Below are 18,017 nucleotides of genomic sequence, written 5' to 3'. Positions count from 1 at the left end.
AGAAAATTTTGTAAATGTCCAATTTTTTAATGAAAAATGCATATTTCTACTTAAACTGTACCTCAAGCCAAATGTACCTTTACAGTTGAGGTTACCAAAATAAACATCTTGCTTTCTTCAAGTGGAACGAAAAAAAAAAGCTTGGGGTTAAAATCATGACTGAGCTGTCAGTGTATATCTGCCTTTTTGTCTTCAGTTCCTCGATTTCATTTCAAAAGCATTCCCAAGGTAACGCCACAACGCTGCGTTCAGCACAGGAGAAAACAATTCATATCTTCAATATGTTTACTTTTGTTGCAAAACCTTTCCGTCACACATTTTCGGTTTTCAAAGTTTTAATTTATATACAGTGTATATATATATATATATATATATATATATATATATATATATATATATATATATAAAAGAGAACAAAAAGAGAGTTCTCAGGAGATTGTTGCTGCTGATGAACATGTTTTATCAGCGTGTCCCAGCACTGTAGATGCAGGCACAATACACATTCATTTATTGATACCGGAGGAATTGATTGAGTAATTAGATTAAAACTCCCTGACAAAGACGTCAATATTAAAACGTCTATTGGCATCATTTGTAAAGATGAGAGTCAGACGATTTCTTTGATATGCAATCCATCAGATACAGTTCCATGGACCATCACTGCATGTCATCATATTTCATTAATGTTACAGTTTGCCTCTAATGGAAATGCCCATTCACTTGACCATCACTGTAAAGTAAAATGTTTGATGGCGTTTGTAAGGTTTGTTGTCCACCAGGATCTTTATTTCCCTGATATTTCATTTCCAAACCAGCCGGTACCACGTCTCATATCGGTCTTTGTTTTCATTCTGCTTATATGAACTTGGTCAAATATTCCAAGAAATCCTTGATGCTGTCCAATGTTACAGAACAGGCAATGAAAACTTTCCAAAGTTTCAAATTATGTTGTTTTCTCATCTGTAATCTCCCAGGCAATAGTTCCTGTCAATATCCTCTGTCGAAATGCCACTGGATGCCAAAAGATTGGTAATGGAAAGACTTTCATTAACAATCAGCTTCTAAGTTTGACGCCAGCTTTGGTCCACACTCTTTCAATTCTGAAGTCACTCATCGGTAAAGGAAGGAGGTGTGAAGCCATTGGCTGCTTGAAAAAGTTGGAAAGAGCCTGAGTCCTGGTTAATGGCAAGCTAAACCCCCCCAAAAAAAAAAAAAAAACAGAGAGAGGGGTAAAAAGAGAGGAAGAGACCATGATGTGCTTATGACTCCTCTCTCGTTGACATCTTTCCAGATGTCAAGGATATGTGACCTCTTTATTTCCATCTTATAAACTTCATAGGGGCTCTTCTTCTCCTCGTCTTTTTCTCTCCAGTCAGTGTGTCAAACTCCTCATCTTCCTCTCTCTTTATCCCTTAAAAGGCCGGGGCGGGGGTTTGCCGATCTCCACAGAGATATTTGTGTACAGAGGATACTTTTTGACCTGAACCAGTCTGTAGGTCAGAGAGCTGATGCCGTCCTTCTTCATTGTGTTCTTTGTGTTCTGTATCTTATTAAATCTGGAGAGTGAAAGACAAAAAAGAAGTCAAGGTGGGAGGGGGTACAGGGAAATGGGGAGACAATGAAAAAAAAATTGTTAAAAACAATACTGCCAATACATCAAAAAAGAAAATCTTGATCTTTACATGGAATTCTTTGCCTCTATATCAGTGCATGTTTGTGCGCGTCAGTCAAAGTGGGTACAGTACAGTAGTGTGTTTGATTGCTTGGAGACAGGGACGTCTAGGCTATTGTGTATTATTATTATGATTCAGGAAATGTAGCTAATTACAGAACTGACTTTTGACATTTTGTCTGTTGGATTCAAAGAATAACTCTTCTTACGACACAATGTCAAAGTGCAAGACGGGCCAAAAAAATAAATAAATCAAACTATAAGGTCTCTGCCACTTGGCTTTCATTGGTTCAAACATCTGACAAAAGGGGATCTCAGCAGCTAAAAGGGGTTTTAATAGAACAGTAGTTCCTGACCTTTTTGGCTCATGAAACCTTAAAAGAAAATAGTTGTCAAATTGTTTGTCTCCTGTTGTATCGGTCTACCATTTGCAAGAAGTTCAGCTCAAATTATTCAGTTATTTACAAGAAAAAGGCAAAGGGAAAAAAAGCATAATTTTTGTGTAGAATAATAAAAAAAAAGTCTTGTTTTTTTTCTCCTTTTCCTCTTTGAAAGTTATTCTGTATTGTCAGTGAAGTGATTTAAGTACCTGAGTAATGTTCTGTAAAAATGACGTGCATGTGTAAGGACTCTGACTGCTGCATTTGGAATAAGAGATCAGTATCAAAAATAATGCCAAGGTACTCACAATAATGTAAATACATATTGGAGGTAATTACAGAGAGAAAAAGTAGTGCTCAAACATAGGGAAAATCATTATAAAGTCCTATAACTACAACTGTCAAACACATCCAAAACTCTACTTACAACTTGAATGCTAATATCAAAAAACACATTTAAACCCTCAGGATTGAGGATTGATCCTTTATTTCTTAAAGTCCCCCCTAAAAGTCCCCCCCCTCCTCCCACCAGGTAACTGTACATTTCCAATAACCTGAAAGCAGAGAGAAGTCCACATCCACTGTAATAACACTGTAATTTCCCATTTTTGGGATCAATATATATCTATCTATCCAGTTTCATGTAAGTCTTGACCAACAGGTGGTGCTGTAGCACTGCACTGCGACCCAGTGAAAAGAATTATCCATTACATCCGCCTCCGTTTGTTAGAATTATGCTGGAATATCCTTCCCCATTGGCTGTGATTCAGCAGTTACATCAGAATCTGCTCTTACGTTAGAATCTGCTCTGACTTTACTATTGAAGATTGGAAAATAATTTACACAGTGTGTCAGACAGTTACACAGTGCTGCTGCTGAGCTTCAGTTCAGTTTGTGGTGCAACCTCTAGCATCAAAACAGATTTATAACACAAACCCGTCACTCGTGTAGAAGGATCAGTTTTTGCAGCCAGTCAGAATTGAAAGGAGGCCACAACAGCATGTTTACAACACTCTTGTCTTAAAAATGCCATTTTTCGTGTTTGAACAGAGAAAGAGCTGATGTGTGCAAACGACCAGTCGTGCACATTCACTTTTTAAAAGACAGCTGTGACTGACGCTGACAAAAGACGTCTTCTTAATAATATGCTTAGACGTACAACTCGAGTTGACACTTCAGTCCGACATGGACCACTGAGTCTACAGAGCTTTGTCAGAACTGACTAGTGAATATCTCTCTCCTTTGCATCGCTTTCTCCCGTCTGCCGCAAATCAAATCAAAAAGAGCTTTATTGGCATGAATGGATGCAATGAAAAATGTTGTCAAGCATCTTTCCCTTGAACAATATAATACAATAAGATATGAAAAGAATTAGTTGTTCAAAGGATTGGCACTTCTATCTAAAAAATAAGAGGAATTAAAGAAAGCGTGCGAGGAAAGGAAGGAGAGGAGAGCAAGCAGGCGGTTTGAACTGAAATAAGGGCTGGATGGCAGGAGAGAAAAATGGATAATAAATAGGCAGAGAGATAAATATATATCTGAGAGAGTGAGTGACAGATGGAGGTAGCAAGATATACTGATTTTAAAAATAAAGGGAATGAGAAAAGGGAAATCTTTGGATGAATCTATCAAACAATGGAGATTAAGAGCAATAAACTAATCCCTACAGACATAGAGAGGATATAAAAATGCATGTACTCAATCTGTAAGCCACTGTATTATTTAAACCTATTGGTCTCACTTATCCTACTTTTATTTTAGAGAGTTAGAGGTCGAGACAAAGAGTCTTCCTTACATATTCATTAGCCTGATTTCCAGACTGAGTCCTAACTGGGCTAATAAGTAAAGCTCCATTTTAATTCCACCAAGGGTCTCACAGGAAAACATTTCTGGTTTAGGATCTCAACAATACTGTAGCTCGTCATGCCAGCTATTGAGGGTTATTTTGTTCTAGTGTCATACATTTTGAGCTGGTCCACTTGACCTTGTTGTAGAAGGGTTAGGGTAAATGTCTCAAAAGGAACAGTTCAACATTTTTGGGAGACACTTATTTGCTTTATTTCCTTAGATCAGAAGATTGATACCACCTTCACATCTGTATGCTAAATATGATACTACCATGAGCAGATGGTTAGCTTAGCTTAGCACAAAGACTGGACACAGGGGTAAACAGCTAGCCTGGCTCTGTCCAGAAAATCCATCTACCAGCACCCCTAAAGTAACTAATTAACACGTTATATCTCGTTTGATTAATCCAAAAATGTGTGGTTTTATGGGAGATTCCTGAAGGACCGCTACCACCGGCATGGTGAGGGTCAAGTCACTGACGAAAATGGCTGCAGGTGGCTAGTTTTTGGTAGCCTTGCTAGCTACTTGTACTGAAAAAGAAAGTAAACAGCGAAGAATTGTATAACACAACTGTCCTAAAACATCCACGCGCCATGTTTCTTGGTTTGAACTATTCAAACTTTTAAAATATATGAAAACTATGATCATTGCAGAAACAGACAAACTAACTTCCCTCCAAAATATGACATCTTTCCATTATGAATAACCATGCAGACATAACTTAGATTTAATCAGATTTTCAATGTTTTACAGTTCAATTACCACAACCCATTCATTGGGTCTGTCACCCAGAGAAATTATTTTAGCAACTATGTTCAGAATATCTGGAGAAATATCATTAATAAAAAAGATACAGGTCAATGCCACTGCAATTATTAGACAACTATTCTACCATTTTTTACAAATAGAAACTCATAAAACAACAAGGTCAAACTCTCATTCAGTGTGGTCTAACTGTGGTCTCATACAGGTAATACATACTGGAAACAGCTTTCAACGTGTTGTTAAGAGCAATAAAATAGAACACATCTTTTTGTAGCGTCCATGTTTCCATATTACAACTTAAAGCTCATGAACATACTGAAGTCGTATGTTAGCTAGCTTGCTAGCGGTAATGCTAGGTTGTCACATGACCCTCACCTGACAGTCGTAGTGCTCTGTCGAGAGTCTCCTGTTGTTTTTCCAGGGGCTATGTGCTGGGAACAGCCCTGGAGTCTCCGCTGGTTGCCTGACAACTGATGAAACCAAAAAATGGTCCGGCACCCAGCGGATTGTTGTTTATATTATTATATTCGTTTTTTGTAAATGAGACATAACATGTTAATTGGTGTGCTCTACATGTGCTGGTAAGTGGATTTTGTTACCAGGCTATCGCTATGCCCTGTTTCCAGTCTTTATGCTAAGCTAAGCTCGCGGTAGCATCATATTTACAGTATGTCTAACTTTCGGTTAGAGTATTTCCCAAAATGTTAAACTTTACCTTTAAGGGATTCTAGATACGAAGGTAAACTTAAAGTTGTGTTTGTGGAAAATACAGTTTTACAGAAGCCGGTCTAACACACACAAACACACTCTGTATCTGCACTGTGACTGTCCCAGGATGATAACATATGAATGGAATATTGAACAATGTTACCGCGCGACTGATTCATTTACAATGCATGAAGCAATGTTTTCTTGGCAAAATGTGCGTGTGTGTGTGTGTGTGTGTGTGTGTGTGTGTGTGTGTGTGTGTGTGTGTGTGTGTGTGTGTGTGTGTGTGTGTGTGTGTGTGTGCAAACTGCTACTCGTGTCTGGTGATGAATGTGCCTCTTTCTTACTTCCGCTGGCCCAATATCTCATTGCTATGCCTAACCAGCATCTCTGAAAGGGCTGGGAGTACGGACTTCTTTGTGCATGTTTATGTGAATGTGTATGTGGTTATGTGTGTGTGTGTGTGTGTGTGTGTGTGTGTGTGTGTGTGTGTGTGTGTGTGTGTGTGTGTGTGTGCACGCGTGCAGAGGAGTTAGTAAACATTCATCAAACAGTTAAGCCAACGCCTCCCTTGGTAAATGCTGGACATCACGCAGGTACTTCAGATAAACGCTTTTAAAAGGCTTGATCATTAATCTGAATCTAAACAGAAAAGTAACCCTGCACCTGAAGACAAAGAGCAGAAACAGAGGCTCAGTTTATCTGTGTAATTGAGTGACAGGCCTCTGTGTGTACAGCCCGAGAAGTTAAAAAAAAGAAGAAGTATTTGTTGTGTGTTTTTTAAAAGGTATTTTCCAAAACAAATTGATTGTTGTAGGTTGTTGCTGAAGATGCGAATGATTTCAGGTTCACATTGATTTATAAAAATGCAATAGTAGTGAAGTCATAACCTACAATTTAGTTTGAGGCCATGTCTCTTGGCAAGTTCTGGAAACTCCATGATTGTCTGATCTGACACAGGGATCGTCTCAAAATACAAAAATATTGTATAAAGTGATTTCGGAAAAACAGAGACCCCTGGAGTTCGTCAGAGACTTGTTAAAATCTGTGCGTTTAAAAATAAATAAATAAAAAACCTCAAAAAAGTCCCGGAAAAGATCTAAACACTCTCTCTCTCGTACTTCTTAGTTTATCGTAGACAACCAACTTTCAAATGTCTTTCGTTGATACATTTTTTTTAGCTACGTTACAGTGTGGGATGGCAATGTCACTCTGTCTGTCCACTGCTTTTCTACAGACTGAAATATCTCAACAACTCAGGATGAATTGAATTCACATTGGTGACCCCCTGACGTTTCTTCTAGCATCATCACATTTCAGTTGGTCCATTAATGACATTCCCATCAGACTCAGCTGTACTTTGGTTAGTGCAAAAGTGACTATGCTAACACGCTTAATCAGTATGTTAGCATAGTCACTGTGTGCATATTAGAATGCACATGTTAGCATTTAGCTCAAAGCACTGCTTCCTAAAGTGAGATACCTCACTAACTTCTGAGAGGACTGGGGTTCCCCTGGTACAGTAACTAAACAACTCTTCTTGCCGTTACTTTTTTTTTTAATCATACAAAATATCAGGTGACTTGACAGAACAGTCTTGCAGAGAAATGAAAAAGCCCTCAAAACTGCACTAACAGAAATTTAAAATCTTTCCTCTTGTCCAAAGAGAGATACGGGGAGACCTCTCTCCTCCACACCACACTGTCTGAATACAACCATGATGTAGCCAATCCTCCTTTCACCCACCTGATTATTCTGCTGTATTTAAATCCAAATGCCACTTATTTTCAAAAAATCCTTTAAGCCAAACATTTCCAAGACATTGTAATGAGTGTCCAGAAGGGCTGTAAAAAAGACTTTGTGCCGACTAATAGGCCGCTATTTTGGAGCGGCCCCAAATAAATAGCGTCCCTGTGGGTGTCACCTCTTATCGAGGAAGTCTGATTCACGGATCAGAGAGAGAGTGCAAAGTGACGAGTGACAGGAGAAGGAAAACAGGCATTGAATATCAAGCAGACACACACACACACACACACACACACACACACACACACACACACACACACACACACACACACACACACACACACACACACACACACACACACACACACACACACACACACACTTTCAGTCTAGTGGCGGATTTATTGATTTTGATGAGGCAACTAGACTAGTCTGACCAAGCTGGCCCCGAATTCTATTGGTGTCATTTCAGCAAGCAATTACTGAGGGATCGTTGAATCTTTCTCTCTCTCCGACACACGCACGCACGCATACACACACGCGCACGCAAAAGCAAGACCAGGTGGTGAGCAGGGCCTTTTCTCTTCAAGCTACTCAACAAATTCCAACCATATTTCACATACTGTATGTTGCTAGCTAATTACAAAATTTGTCTTTTTTAAGCCGAACAAGGAACTGAACTGAGAGTGTTTGACATCATGTAAAGATATCCTCTGTATAATCAGCAGATGCTTGTTGCAGGTAAAACCAAATCTTTCATTTCCTTTTAGTTACAGGCTCTAGGCAAATTTTCTTTCCTCCCACACCTGTATAAGTGGGTGGATTTTATGTAGCATTAGCACACTATATGTGATCACATCAAAGTGCAGTCAGTAAAAGAACGTAAGCCCAGGATGTGACACTTTATCTGCTTCTTAACAGTTAAACACTAATTGTAATTATAATTTCAGGATCAAACTCTTTTAAATGCACGGCTGCGTTTTAAGTGTGAACTCAGACATTTATTACACTTTGTACTGAATGAATGTGCCACTAAGAGATCATGTGAATGAGAGTAAGACATAAGCGATAAAAACAGTTATGTAAAGCCATTAAGTATAATTTTGAATGCTTTGAAAATTGAAACCAAATATTCACAAGTGTAACATTTAATAACAAAAGTAAAAAAAAAAAAGGTTTCTAGAGGTATTGTAAAAACAGAAACTTTTCTCACACTTCCTTCAAGTTGAGACTTTGTGTAATGTCCAAACCAAATGGAATATTTTATGAAACAATATATCATGTATCAGAGATTCATGTTCAGTGGCTTTATGCAAAAATTCTAATTTGTTTTTTAATCTTCTTATAAACCAATTTAGGAACCAAAACTAAACTAGACTTCATCTGTGAACCCGGACAGAGTCCGGTCACAATGCTGTGATATAATAATGTCACATGAGATCAAACTAAAACAATATTGAAGGAGGGAACAGAGTTCACTATATCTTCATTCTGCCCCAGCTGCAGCAGCTATCGATTTTTGTGTTGAGAGGCATTGTTGCCTGGCCTATCCAGGCATGAAAACGGGGGCTCTTAGAGGAGAATAAACAGTGATAATCCACGTTTAAGCAGCTTAATGTGAGGTGCTATACTACTGGTGATTAATGTGTCTAGAAGGGCTCATAGCTACATATCGAGCCTCATTCAAACCATAAAATAACACACAGAAAGTTTTTTTTTTTTTTTTTTTTCACATTTTGTCTTAAAAGCAATTGAAATAGGTGTAGCCACAAGAGCAACATTTAAGCCCATAGGCTATATCTCTGAAAAGCGATTTTTGATTTGGCATTTCCAGGCCAAGGCCAAGCCGCAGTCTTCAGAGAGGATTGTTTTTGTTTACATTTTGCTCAGTCATCTGATACTTTTACATTAGGAAATCCCATCCTTCATCTAACGACATTACGCATTTAGTAGCCTCAGTATTTATAACTTGCATATCAGCAGAAACTGAATTTCAATAAATACTGTGAAGACAAGAAACTACTATGGCATGTATAAATAGCAGCAGCAACAGTAGTAGTAATAGTAGTAGTAATTTTGGGAATTGCAAAAAAAAAAAAAAAAAAAAAAAAAAAAGTGCAAGACTTCTCATTTAACCATCACTGGTTAAAGATTTAAATATCTAGCATGTAATTCCAGCTAAACTGGACAGAATGAAAGCAGATAATGCGGACAACAAAGGACAGAGGAATCATAATAAACTGCTTTTCCATCTCACTGTTGTTTCATTATATTTCTCTGTAGCTAACTCTAAATATAAGGACACATTAATTATAGTGTGCCCTTTGCATCGCCATGCTCATAATTCTCTAAAACGGAGATGAAAAAGTTGAAAAGAAACATCTGAAATGTGTAGCTACGAGACAAAAGCAGCATGATCGATCCAAATGTGAAGCCGGAGAACGAGTTTGGACAATGATGCAGTACCTCTGTGGGTTGGGCTCGTTGTGTTTGTCTCGCTCGTGTTTAATCATTCTGTAGCGGCCAATGCGAACGTCCGGCCTGGACACCTTCATTCCATTCAGAGTGATCCTGCAACACACACATATACAATATCTGTTAGAGAGAGACAGGGAAAAAAAACACAAAGAGATAGAAAAGAAAGAAAAGAGGCAGAATATATGAAAAATAGCAACAAACTGAGAAGGAAGATGAGGGAGTTTGTTTTGAGGTTTTATGAAGAAATGAAGGAGGGCTGAAACTAATTATTATTTTCATTATCCTTTAATGTTTTGTTTTTTAAATCAATTGATTACTCATTTAGTGCAAAGCATGTCAGAAAATAGAGAAAATGGCATTCACTAGCCCAAGGTGATAGGGCTGCTACAAATGTAGATTTTCATTATTGAATTAATCTGCCAATTATTTTTTCGATTAACTTAAGAATAATTTACTCTTCAAAATGCCAGAAAATCGTAAAAAGAAAATGCCTGTTACAAATATATCTTTAAATGGCTTGTGTTGTCCAACCAACAGTCTAAAAAAGAAAAGATCAGTTTACTGTCACATAACACAAAAAAAGCTGCAAATTGTTAGATTTTTGCCTAAAACAATTACTGTAAACTTAAATTAGTGGTGGCATACCTGAATGTGAACAGAGTCAGCTCGTTCAAACACACACACACACACACACACACACACACACACACACACACACACACACACACACACACACACACACACACACACACACAGGTATTTCAGGGTTTGCCTAGTGCATATGAGAATTGCCCTAAACACAGCAAATTGCAAACAGTGTTGCACACAAACAAACCAAGTACAACTCTGATCACAGACTTTTATAACACCAAGAGAAACACATTGTTCCACTTCAGGAGCTGTGCACTTGCAAGGACACCAGCTGGGGAATAAGACATGGATGTACAGTGTTTCAGTTTAAACAAAGCACAAGATCACAACTCGGAGACAGTGTGGTAACGTTGTATTACCACTAAGAAGGGCAAATCTGCACAGAGATTTATATCTTAAGCGACAACAAATAGAGTGTCGGCAATACAAACAACAGATCTGTTCCACATAAAGCCTGAGTAAAACCCATGGGTTGACTGAGGCGTTGATATTCATACCTGCGATGATATAAAGGATTGTGTATGTGTGTACTGAATTCTTATTTGTCGCAATGCTCTGATTCGTGCAGTCTCTGTGTCTTGAAAAGCATCCATGCCTGATATTGCCCCTCAAAAACTGCTCGCTCATCGGCTCTACACTTCCTCTGCTTCCTCTAGACTTCGAACTCCTCGCCACCTCCCTCCTCTGCCCTCTTTTGCCCTTTCCCCCTCTCTCTTCTTTTCAAATCTTCATCTCCCCTTATTACCACCTGCCCATTTGTTGTTTCTTTATTTCCTTCACTTTCTCCTCTTTTATTCCCCATCTTTACCTCCTTCTCAATCCCAGTTCTCTTCTAATAACCTATGAACTTTGGACAGAACCATGCTACTGTAGATAATTCCCCCTGCTTCCTTTGTTTATGCTAAGCTAAGCTAAACCCCCATGGCTTCTGCTCTAAACTAACACACAGGTTGTTAGCAAGAAAGCAAAAGAAATTAATTTGCCAACATTTCAAACCATAGCTTTAGAGGTGTTGGTAGGACATGTTTTTGAACTTTGGACAGAAGCCAGGCTAGCTAGTTTCCCAGACTTCATGCTATGCTAAGCTAACCACCTGATGGCTCTAGCTCCATATTTACTGTACAGACATGAGAGTGGTATCCATCTTCTCATCTAAGTGGATCTCCCAGTGTCAAGCTATTCCTCTGATCACTCAGCTTTAGTAGTGTTATTTTTTAAACTTCTGACAGAGCCATATTAGCTAATTTCCCCCTGCCTCCAGTCTTTATGCTAAGCTTAGCTAACTGACTGCTGGCTCTAGCTCCAGATTTACTGTACAGGCATGAGAGTGGTGTCGACCTTCTCTCAGTAACAAAGCAAATATGTGTATTTCCCAAAGTGTCAAACCTTTTCTCCAATCAGTCTGCTTTAAAGGTAATGGTATAGACATATTTTGGACAGAGCCATCTATGCTGTTTCTATTCCTTATGCCTCTAGTATTTACTTTATTTATTGGTCTAACTCTTTCTCTGCATTGTCCTGTCTCCTCTATCTCTTTTCAGATCCCCTCCTTCCTTCTCAGCTCATCTCTTCTTCTTCTTCCTCTCCTCTTCTTTCCACCTCTCTATTTCCCCTCATTGTTTTTCTCTTCACGGCTTGTTTCTTTTCACCTTCCTCCTCTACTTTATTCTCCTCTCCCCTTCACCTTTCATTTTTCTCCTCTCTTCTCTGTTACAAAACGGCGAGATGTAGAATGTAGCCGTGTGCCATCAAAAGCACATCAACCCGTAAGAGGTGAAACCCAAACTCCATAAAAACAACTCTCCCATAAATAAATCCATCGGAAAACTAAATAACACATCTTTGCCCCTCTCTCTCTCTCTCTCTCTCTCTCTCTCTCTCTCTAATGTCTCAGTGACTTTGCTTACTTGGCACATGCATTGAAGATTGACTTTGTCAGTGTCTGCGCGTGCACATGCGAGCATGCATGCATTTGCATAATTTAGAGATGTATTATGGTGCAAATAATGTGAGAGTGAGCAAGCCAGCCCTCTCCTTCTCTTGCTCAGCTTTTCAGTGCAGTGGGCTTAGTTATACATTATGCACAGTTCTGCATCTTTAAAATAATCTCCTTTGTGGCTGTTGCCCTGCAGAGTGTGTGAGGCTCGATGGTGGTGATATTAGCTAGAGATGTGAATCCCTCCATCATCTGATTCACTATGAATCTCAACATGTTATTTTTTATATTGTGAGTTTCAACTGTAAGATATTTTAGAGCAGATCAACAATTTGTTTGTTTTATTGTTTGCTGTAAAGAACTATTGCCTGTGTTTTGACTGAATTCTGTAAATCCTAAAGTAAATAATAAATTAAGATTTCAGCGTCACATACATTCTAGATCGGAAGAATTAGTATTATTTGCAGAACCAATAGTGCCAAGCATCGACATAAAACCAAAACAGAGGTGACAGTGATTCGGAAACAGAGTAGGACATTGGATTGACAGGAAAAAAACACTTTAACTTTTGTGCTTGTGGTCTTGTTTGTGGTTGACTTGGATGTATAGTCACTTTACTGATGACCATATTTTGCCCAGTTAGTTTACACTAATTCCTTCAGGACAGCGCTATCTGCCGCCTCCCAGAAAGACTAGCCGACTAACTGTTTATTCCCTCTGCCATTAAGCTGCTGAGTGTGGAGTAGCTGTCTTAAATGAAACGTTATTTTGCACAAACCTCACATTGGTTATGTTGAAAATTGGTGGACTGTAATTTGTTATTTTATTTGTTTTTTCCTTGCATATTTATGGATCTTGCACTTTCCCAAATGCCTTTTTATTGTGCTACCTGATTATGTCATTGATGACTGGCAGTATGATTGTGTACATATGTTTTGGTGGACTGTAGAAACTGAACTGCCTTTCAGGGATAAATAAAGCTATCTGTATTTGTATCTGTATCAGTGAAGTTATTAACTCACTAAGCAAATGTTAAGTGTGCAGAAGGTATGGAAAATCATGAGTCAAGGTCTGCAGATGACATAATCGGTGGTCATTCTCTGGCTGCAATGATTATGCTCAGAGCGCAGATGCGGAAGACTTTTTCGGGAGGCGGGCTTAAAGAGACAGGCGCTAAAACGGAGCGTTTCGGACAGAGGGTAAAAAAAGTGTTTTTTGAACATTAAAGCCTTTAAACATGTTTGAGTAGAAACCCAAATATAAGATTGAACCTGAAAATGAGCATAATATGTCCCCTTTAAGTCACAGCAGAAATGGGCATCATGGGGACCCACACTATTAATAACAATGTGCTGATTAAGGAATAAACCAAATCAATAATCGGTGTCAAAATGATTAGTGGTCAACTCGATTGTGATGCTTAAAGCATCCTCAGTGTTGTCAAACATTGGCGATCAAGTACATAATCCTCAGAGAAAATGGAAGCAGATTTCTGCAAACACAAGTTGATCAGAGTCTGTTTGCTTTTGTAAAATATCATAAGAGCTTTTTTGGAATCTGTATCTTTTGCTACGCCGTTACGTCTCAGCCTGCTTGCAAAAATCCTCTTTGAAAGTCTCATAAAACACTTTGTGAGGGTGGGCTAGCTCTCCATCTCTCATCTGTCAATATGAGACTTTTCATGATGATTAAATGTTGGTCCAAGATGATATATTATAGATATTATAATAATATATAACATTACACACATACACGGACGCCTGAATACATAAATGAAGCTGAGGGTTGTTATGTCCAATAGGGTTTGTTTGGTTTCAGAGGGACATAGTTTGAAACGACACAAAAACTGTCTGAAAAGAAACATCCACTTCAGCTGTGACCTTGTAAAGTGGTGTGCTTTTGGGAGTGTGCTTTTGTGAATGTGTATGTGTATGTTATAATGAGCTGAAGTAACCAATCAACTGGCTTCTCTTCATTCTTGTAGACAGCACAGAATTGTGTCCTTGACCAAAACAAAACTTCAACTGAAGCCCTCCCCGCCTCCAGTGCAGTCATAATTTCTCACTACTCTGACAGGCAGTAGGCAGTAACATGGCATGACAGCATAGTGGGAATATTATGTAAGGGACAGGACACTGAGGATACAGTAGAGCTGCAGGATGGAAAGCCTCAGTATTCCCCTATGTGATGTATATAATCCTGAGCCAACACATTCGACAGCAACCTCCACTGAAACACAGCAGGTGGGTGGCTCCCCACTGTGGGGAACCTTTAAGCATTTTATGACTTTTTTTTGGAGTCTAGTAAATACGACTGGGAGCAGTAGGGTAAAATAAATGGAGACAGAAGTACACCACACTGTTTTTCAGAGACTGGGTCAGGATTAGAGGTTTGTGCTATAGCTATATAAATACTATATGCATGGCTATTTTATTCAGATTGAGCTGTTACTCTGGTTATAAGTGGAATAAAAGGCTCCATATAAACGCAGCTACAGTTGGACTCCTGGAGTGAATCCATTAAACAGTATGGTCCACTTTACTAACTGAGGCACCTCGTCCATTTGAAAAGCTGTGGACTGTCCAGCACTTCTTCCCCCCTTAGAAAAATATCTGCCCAATAATATGATCTACCATGAAACGTTTCATTAGCAGCCTGAGGCAGAGGACTGTGTGTGCATTAAAGACCATTATTATAGCAGTTTGGACACTGGTCTGGACGCACTCACTCACTCACTCACTCACTCACACACACACACACACTCACACACACACACACACACACACACACACACACACACACACACACACACACACACACACACACACACACACACACACACACACACACACACACACACACACACACACACACACACACACACACACACAATGGGCCTATTAGATTGGATTAATCAGGAATTTCTCCAGCTCTCCTCTTCAATTCCCACCAGTGGAGTTAATTGCATTAGAGCAATGGAGTGGAGGAGAATTGGGAGTTAAGTCTGATGTCTTGCCTCAGTTCCCCCTGCCTGCAGAAATGAGATGGCAGAGGAAGAGGAGGAGTGGGTGGTGATGTGTGGATGGCTGGAAGATGCACGGCAGAGAGAACACTATAGAGAAAGTAAGGTGTGGGTGTGAACAGGAGAAAACACATAAATAGCAGTAACACATCTGGGTGCTGCATGAGTGCGAAACTTGCAAAAGTGCCTTTTGCCTTTTTCATAGACAAACTGAAATAAAATATTCTTATATCTGAAAAGATGCTTTTTTTTTTTAGAGACATAAGTAGGGCTGACAAATCAGTCAATCTGAAAGCTAATAAAAAAAAAACTCAATGTAATATCAGAAAAGTATACAGATCCTTGGAGGGCAAATATATTTAAGAAGTAAAGGGAAACAAGACCCATTTCTGTGTTTTTTTTGCCAGGATAAAGTGTGACATAACGAGGACTATTTTTATATCTAATCTCTTCACTTTTTGTGCAAAATTTAAAGTTTTGATACTGTGAAAATCTGTGGATTTCATCACTGCAGCAGCGTTAGCACGTAGGCTACTTCCACAATGCGCGTTCATGACTCAACCAACTCCTTCTTGTCGGTCATGAACGCGCATTGTGGAAGTAGCCTACGTGCTAACGCTGCTGCAATGATGGCTCAACCAGCTCCTTCTTGTCGGTTGCTGGCTGGAAAACTGTTTGTTATGGTTTGTGGTGCTATTTAGCGCAGTTTGTTTTTGTGGAGCCTGGGCTGTCTACAGAGACCACGTTTTTTTTTACAGTGTGTTCAGGGGACAGGCAGCTACCGGATAGTGAGGAAATGTTTGCTGTATGTGAAGAAAAATGTTGTAGCCTAAAAAACGCGTCACATCACTTAGAGCACCTTTAAAATAATCCTCAATTAAATCTGCAACAGTGTAAGGCCACTTACTGACTTTCACATTACAAAGATTTGTCTCTGTGTACAGCAGGCAGCTATTTTTTTTCTGCAAATAAAAAGGTGAATACGATGACTTGGTCAGTTTCTACTCCATTGCTTCCTTGCATGTGGATTTCCTGTACCAGCAGCTGCTGACTGTGGCTGCTCCGCCCGACTATACCTTCAGCTCAATGCTTCATTTTTCTCAACCTCTCCCTCCCTCTGTCTTCCTTCTCCCTCTACTCTCCACTCCACTCCCTGTGCTTCTCATTTCCTTCCTGAGCAACTTCCACCTTTTCCATCCCTCCCTCGCCTCCCTGTACTTGATGTTTATATTAGTGCATCCCTCATTATTGTGCCCTCTGAAACAATTCCAAAGGGGGTACAAGAGAGAAAGACAGAGTTGTATCTATCCAGTTTTCCAACTCAAAACATTTCTAGCCCTCACTACTGTCATAAAATAAAAGTACACATTTTCAGATCACTGGATAGGTTACATGCGGTTGTAATAGAAATGTAAGAGTCCCACAGAGCCTCAGCTCTGTAACACATGTATGTGTTATAAGATGCAAAATTGGCATCAGATATGTATATAATGGGGTTACAAAAAAATTTAGCTTTTAATACACTGAACACATACTGATTTACATTTCAAGAATGTGAAGGGCACTACATTAATTAGATGGCAGTATTGCACTGCACCCCTCCCTTGCAACAAGTCCTCTAAATGAAACAAGAGAATACGTCGTTTTAACAGCTCTTCAGAATGACACAGGCATAGACAAGAATCGGACTGGGAAAACATTGGCTTTTTTAAGATATTCCTGAGAGGATTGAAGGTTATACACATTATATACAAGTCCAGCCCAGCATTAATAATAACTTGACTTGGTCAGTGGTCTTGGGGATTGGGACTAGGCACAGGCCTGCTGCCTCTGAGCCTTTGCAAGATTTTAAAACAATGATGAGTAAGGACGTGTGGAGCACCACCTTCGTGCTTCAACAGACTTTAAGTAACATGTCTGACAGCAAGATCCAACCCAAGACAAGACAACTTCTTTTTCTCCATAATAACCTCTTTTTAAGCTAATGGACTTTTATGAAAATCACACAGGAGGGGGGCGTTGGGGGGGGCTTGTTTTTTCTCTGTGCCGAGCATTGTGGCTGCTTGCTTTTATTTTTCTGGGAAGCACGTTAAAAAGAAGGGATGTTAATGGACGGACAGACGAGATTGCTGGCCCAGTGTGGCAAACCCTTTGTACACTTTAGTACTGAGACCAGATTAAATAAGTAACGTTTGATGCAGGCCTTAAAAAATAATAAATAATGGCCTGTTCACAGTAGGCAATTTGCCATCCCCCTTGTAGCAAAATTGCCAAAACGCATGCCCCATGTTACCCTGCAATCCCCCCTTTCCAACCCAAGTAGCAGAGAGAGTGCAGGGGCAGAGGGTTGTTTAGTTGAATACTGTATGTTAGTCTAGTCTGCCTGACTTATTTATCAAACATCAGGAATTTCTTTGAATTACTCTCTGTTTTTTACTTAACCATATCCTCAACATAAGACAGTTTTAATAGGTGCTTACAACAGCAGTAGAGAGAAAAGAGTGTATGCACTTGAACAATGTTAAAGGAATACGTTTGTTGAAATAGGGCTTATCACGGTCTACCCTGGCTGTAGATGGGTGGGCCAACGCATTTTTTGTCTCAGTGCAAGTAATTAGGTTGTTTTTGTCTTTTGTTGGCTCACTTTTACTCACAACATGCTAACCGGCAACATAGGATTCCATTCACTACGCTAAGCTAACTAGCGGCGGTGCTGCCGGTGTTGCACCGGACTAAAACAATGCATGCAAACAAAATGCGTTGGCCCACCTATCTACAGCTAGGGGAGACCGTGATAAGCCCTATTTCAAC

The 18,017-nt window shown here is 39.4% G+C and overlaps 1 protein-coding gene across 2 annotated transcripts in view; it reads right to left on the bottom strand.

The window, feature by feature from the left end:
- Positions 1 to 1,225: 1,225 nt before the first annotated feature.
- The window catches only part of b4galt2 (UDP-Gal:betaGlcNAc beta 1,4- galactosyltransferase, polypeptide 2), a 159,294-nt gene continuing 142,502 nt past the window's right edge, over positions 1,226 to 18,017 (bottom strand). For both annotated transcript variants that reach the window (XM_028593329.1, XM_028593328.1), the window contains 2 exons: positions 9,586 to 9,690; positions 1,226 to 1,556 (listed from right to left, as the gene is read on the bottom strand). In XM_028593329.1, the coding sequence (XP_028449130.1) occupies positions 1,406 to 1,556; positions 9,586 to 9,690 (256 nt within the window). In that variant the 3' untranslated portion in view covers positions 1,226 to 1,405. The remainder of the gene's footprint in view (positions 1,557 to 9,585; positions 9,691 to 18,017) is intronic.

Source organism: Perca flavescens, chromosome 12 (assembly GCF_004354835.1).
Source record: "Perca flavescens isolate YP-PL-M2 chromosome 12, PFLA_1.0, whole genome shotgun sequence".
Classification (NCBI taxonomy): Eukaryota; Metazoa; Chordata; class Actinopteri; order Perciformes; family Percidae; genus Perca; species Perca flavescens.
Note: the sequence above shows the minus strand (reverse complement) of the source record. Positions and strands in the feature narration are given on the sequence as shown.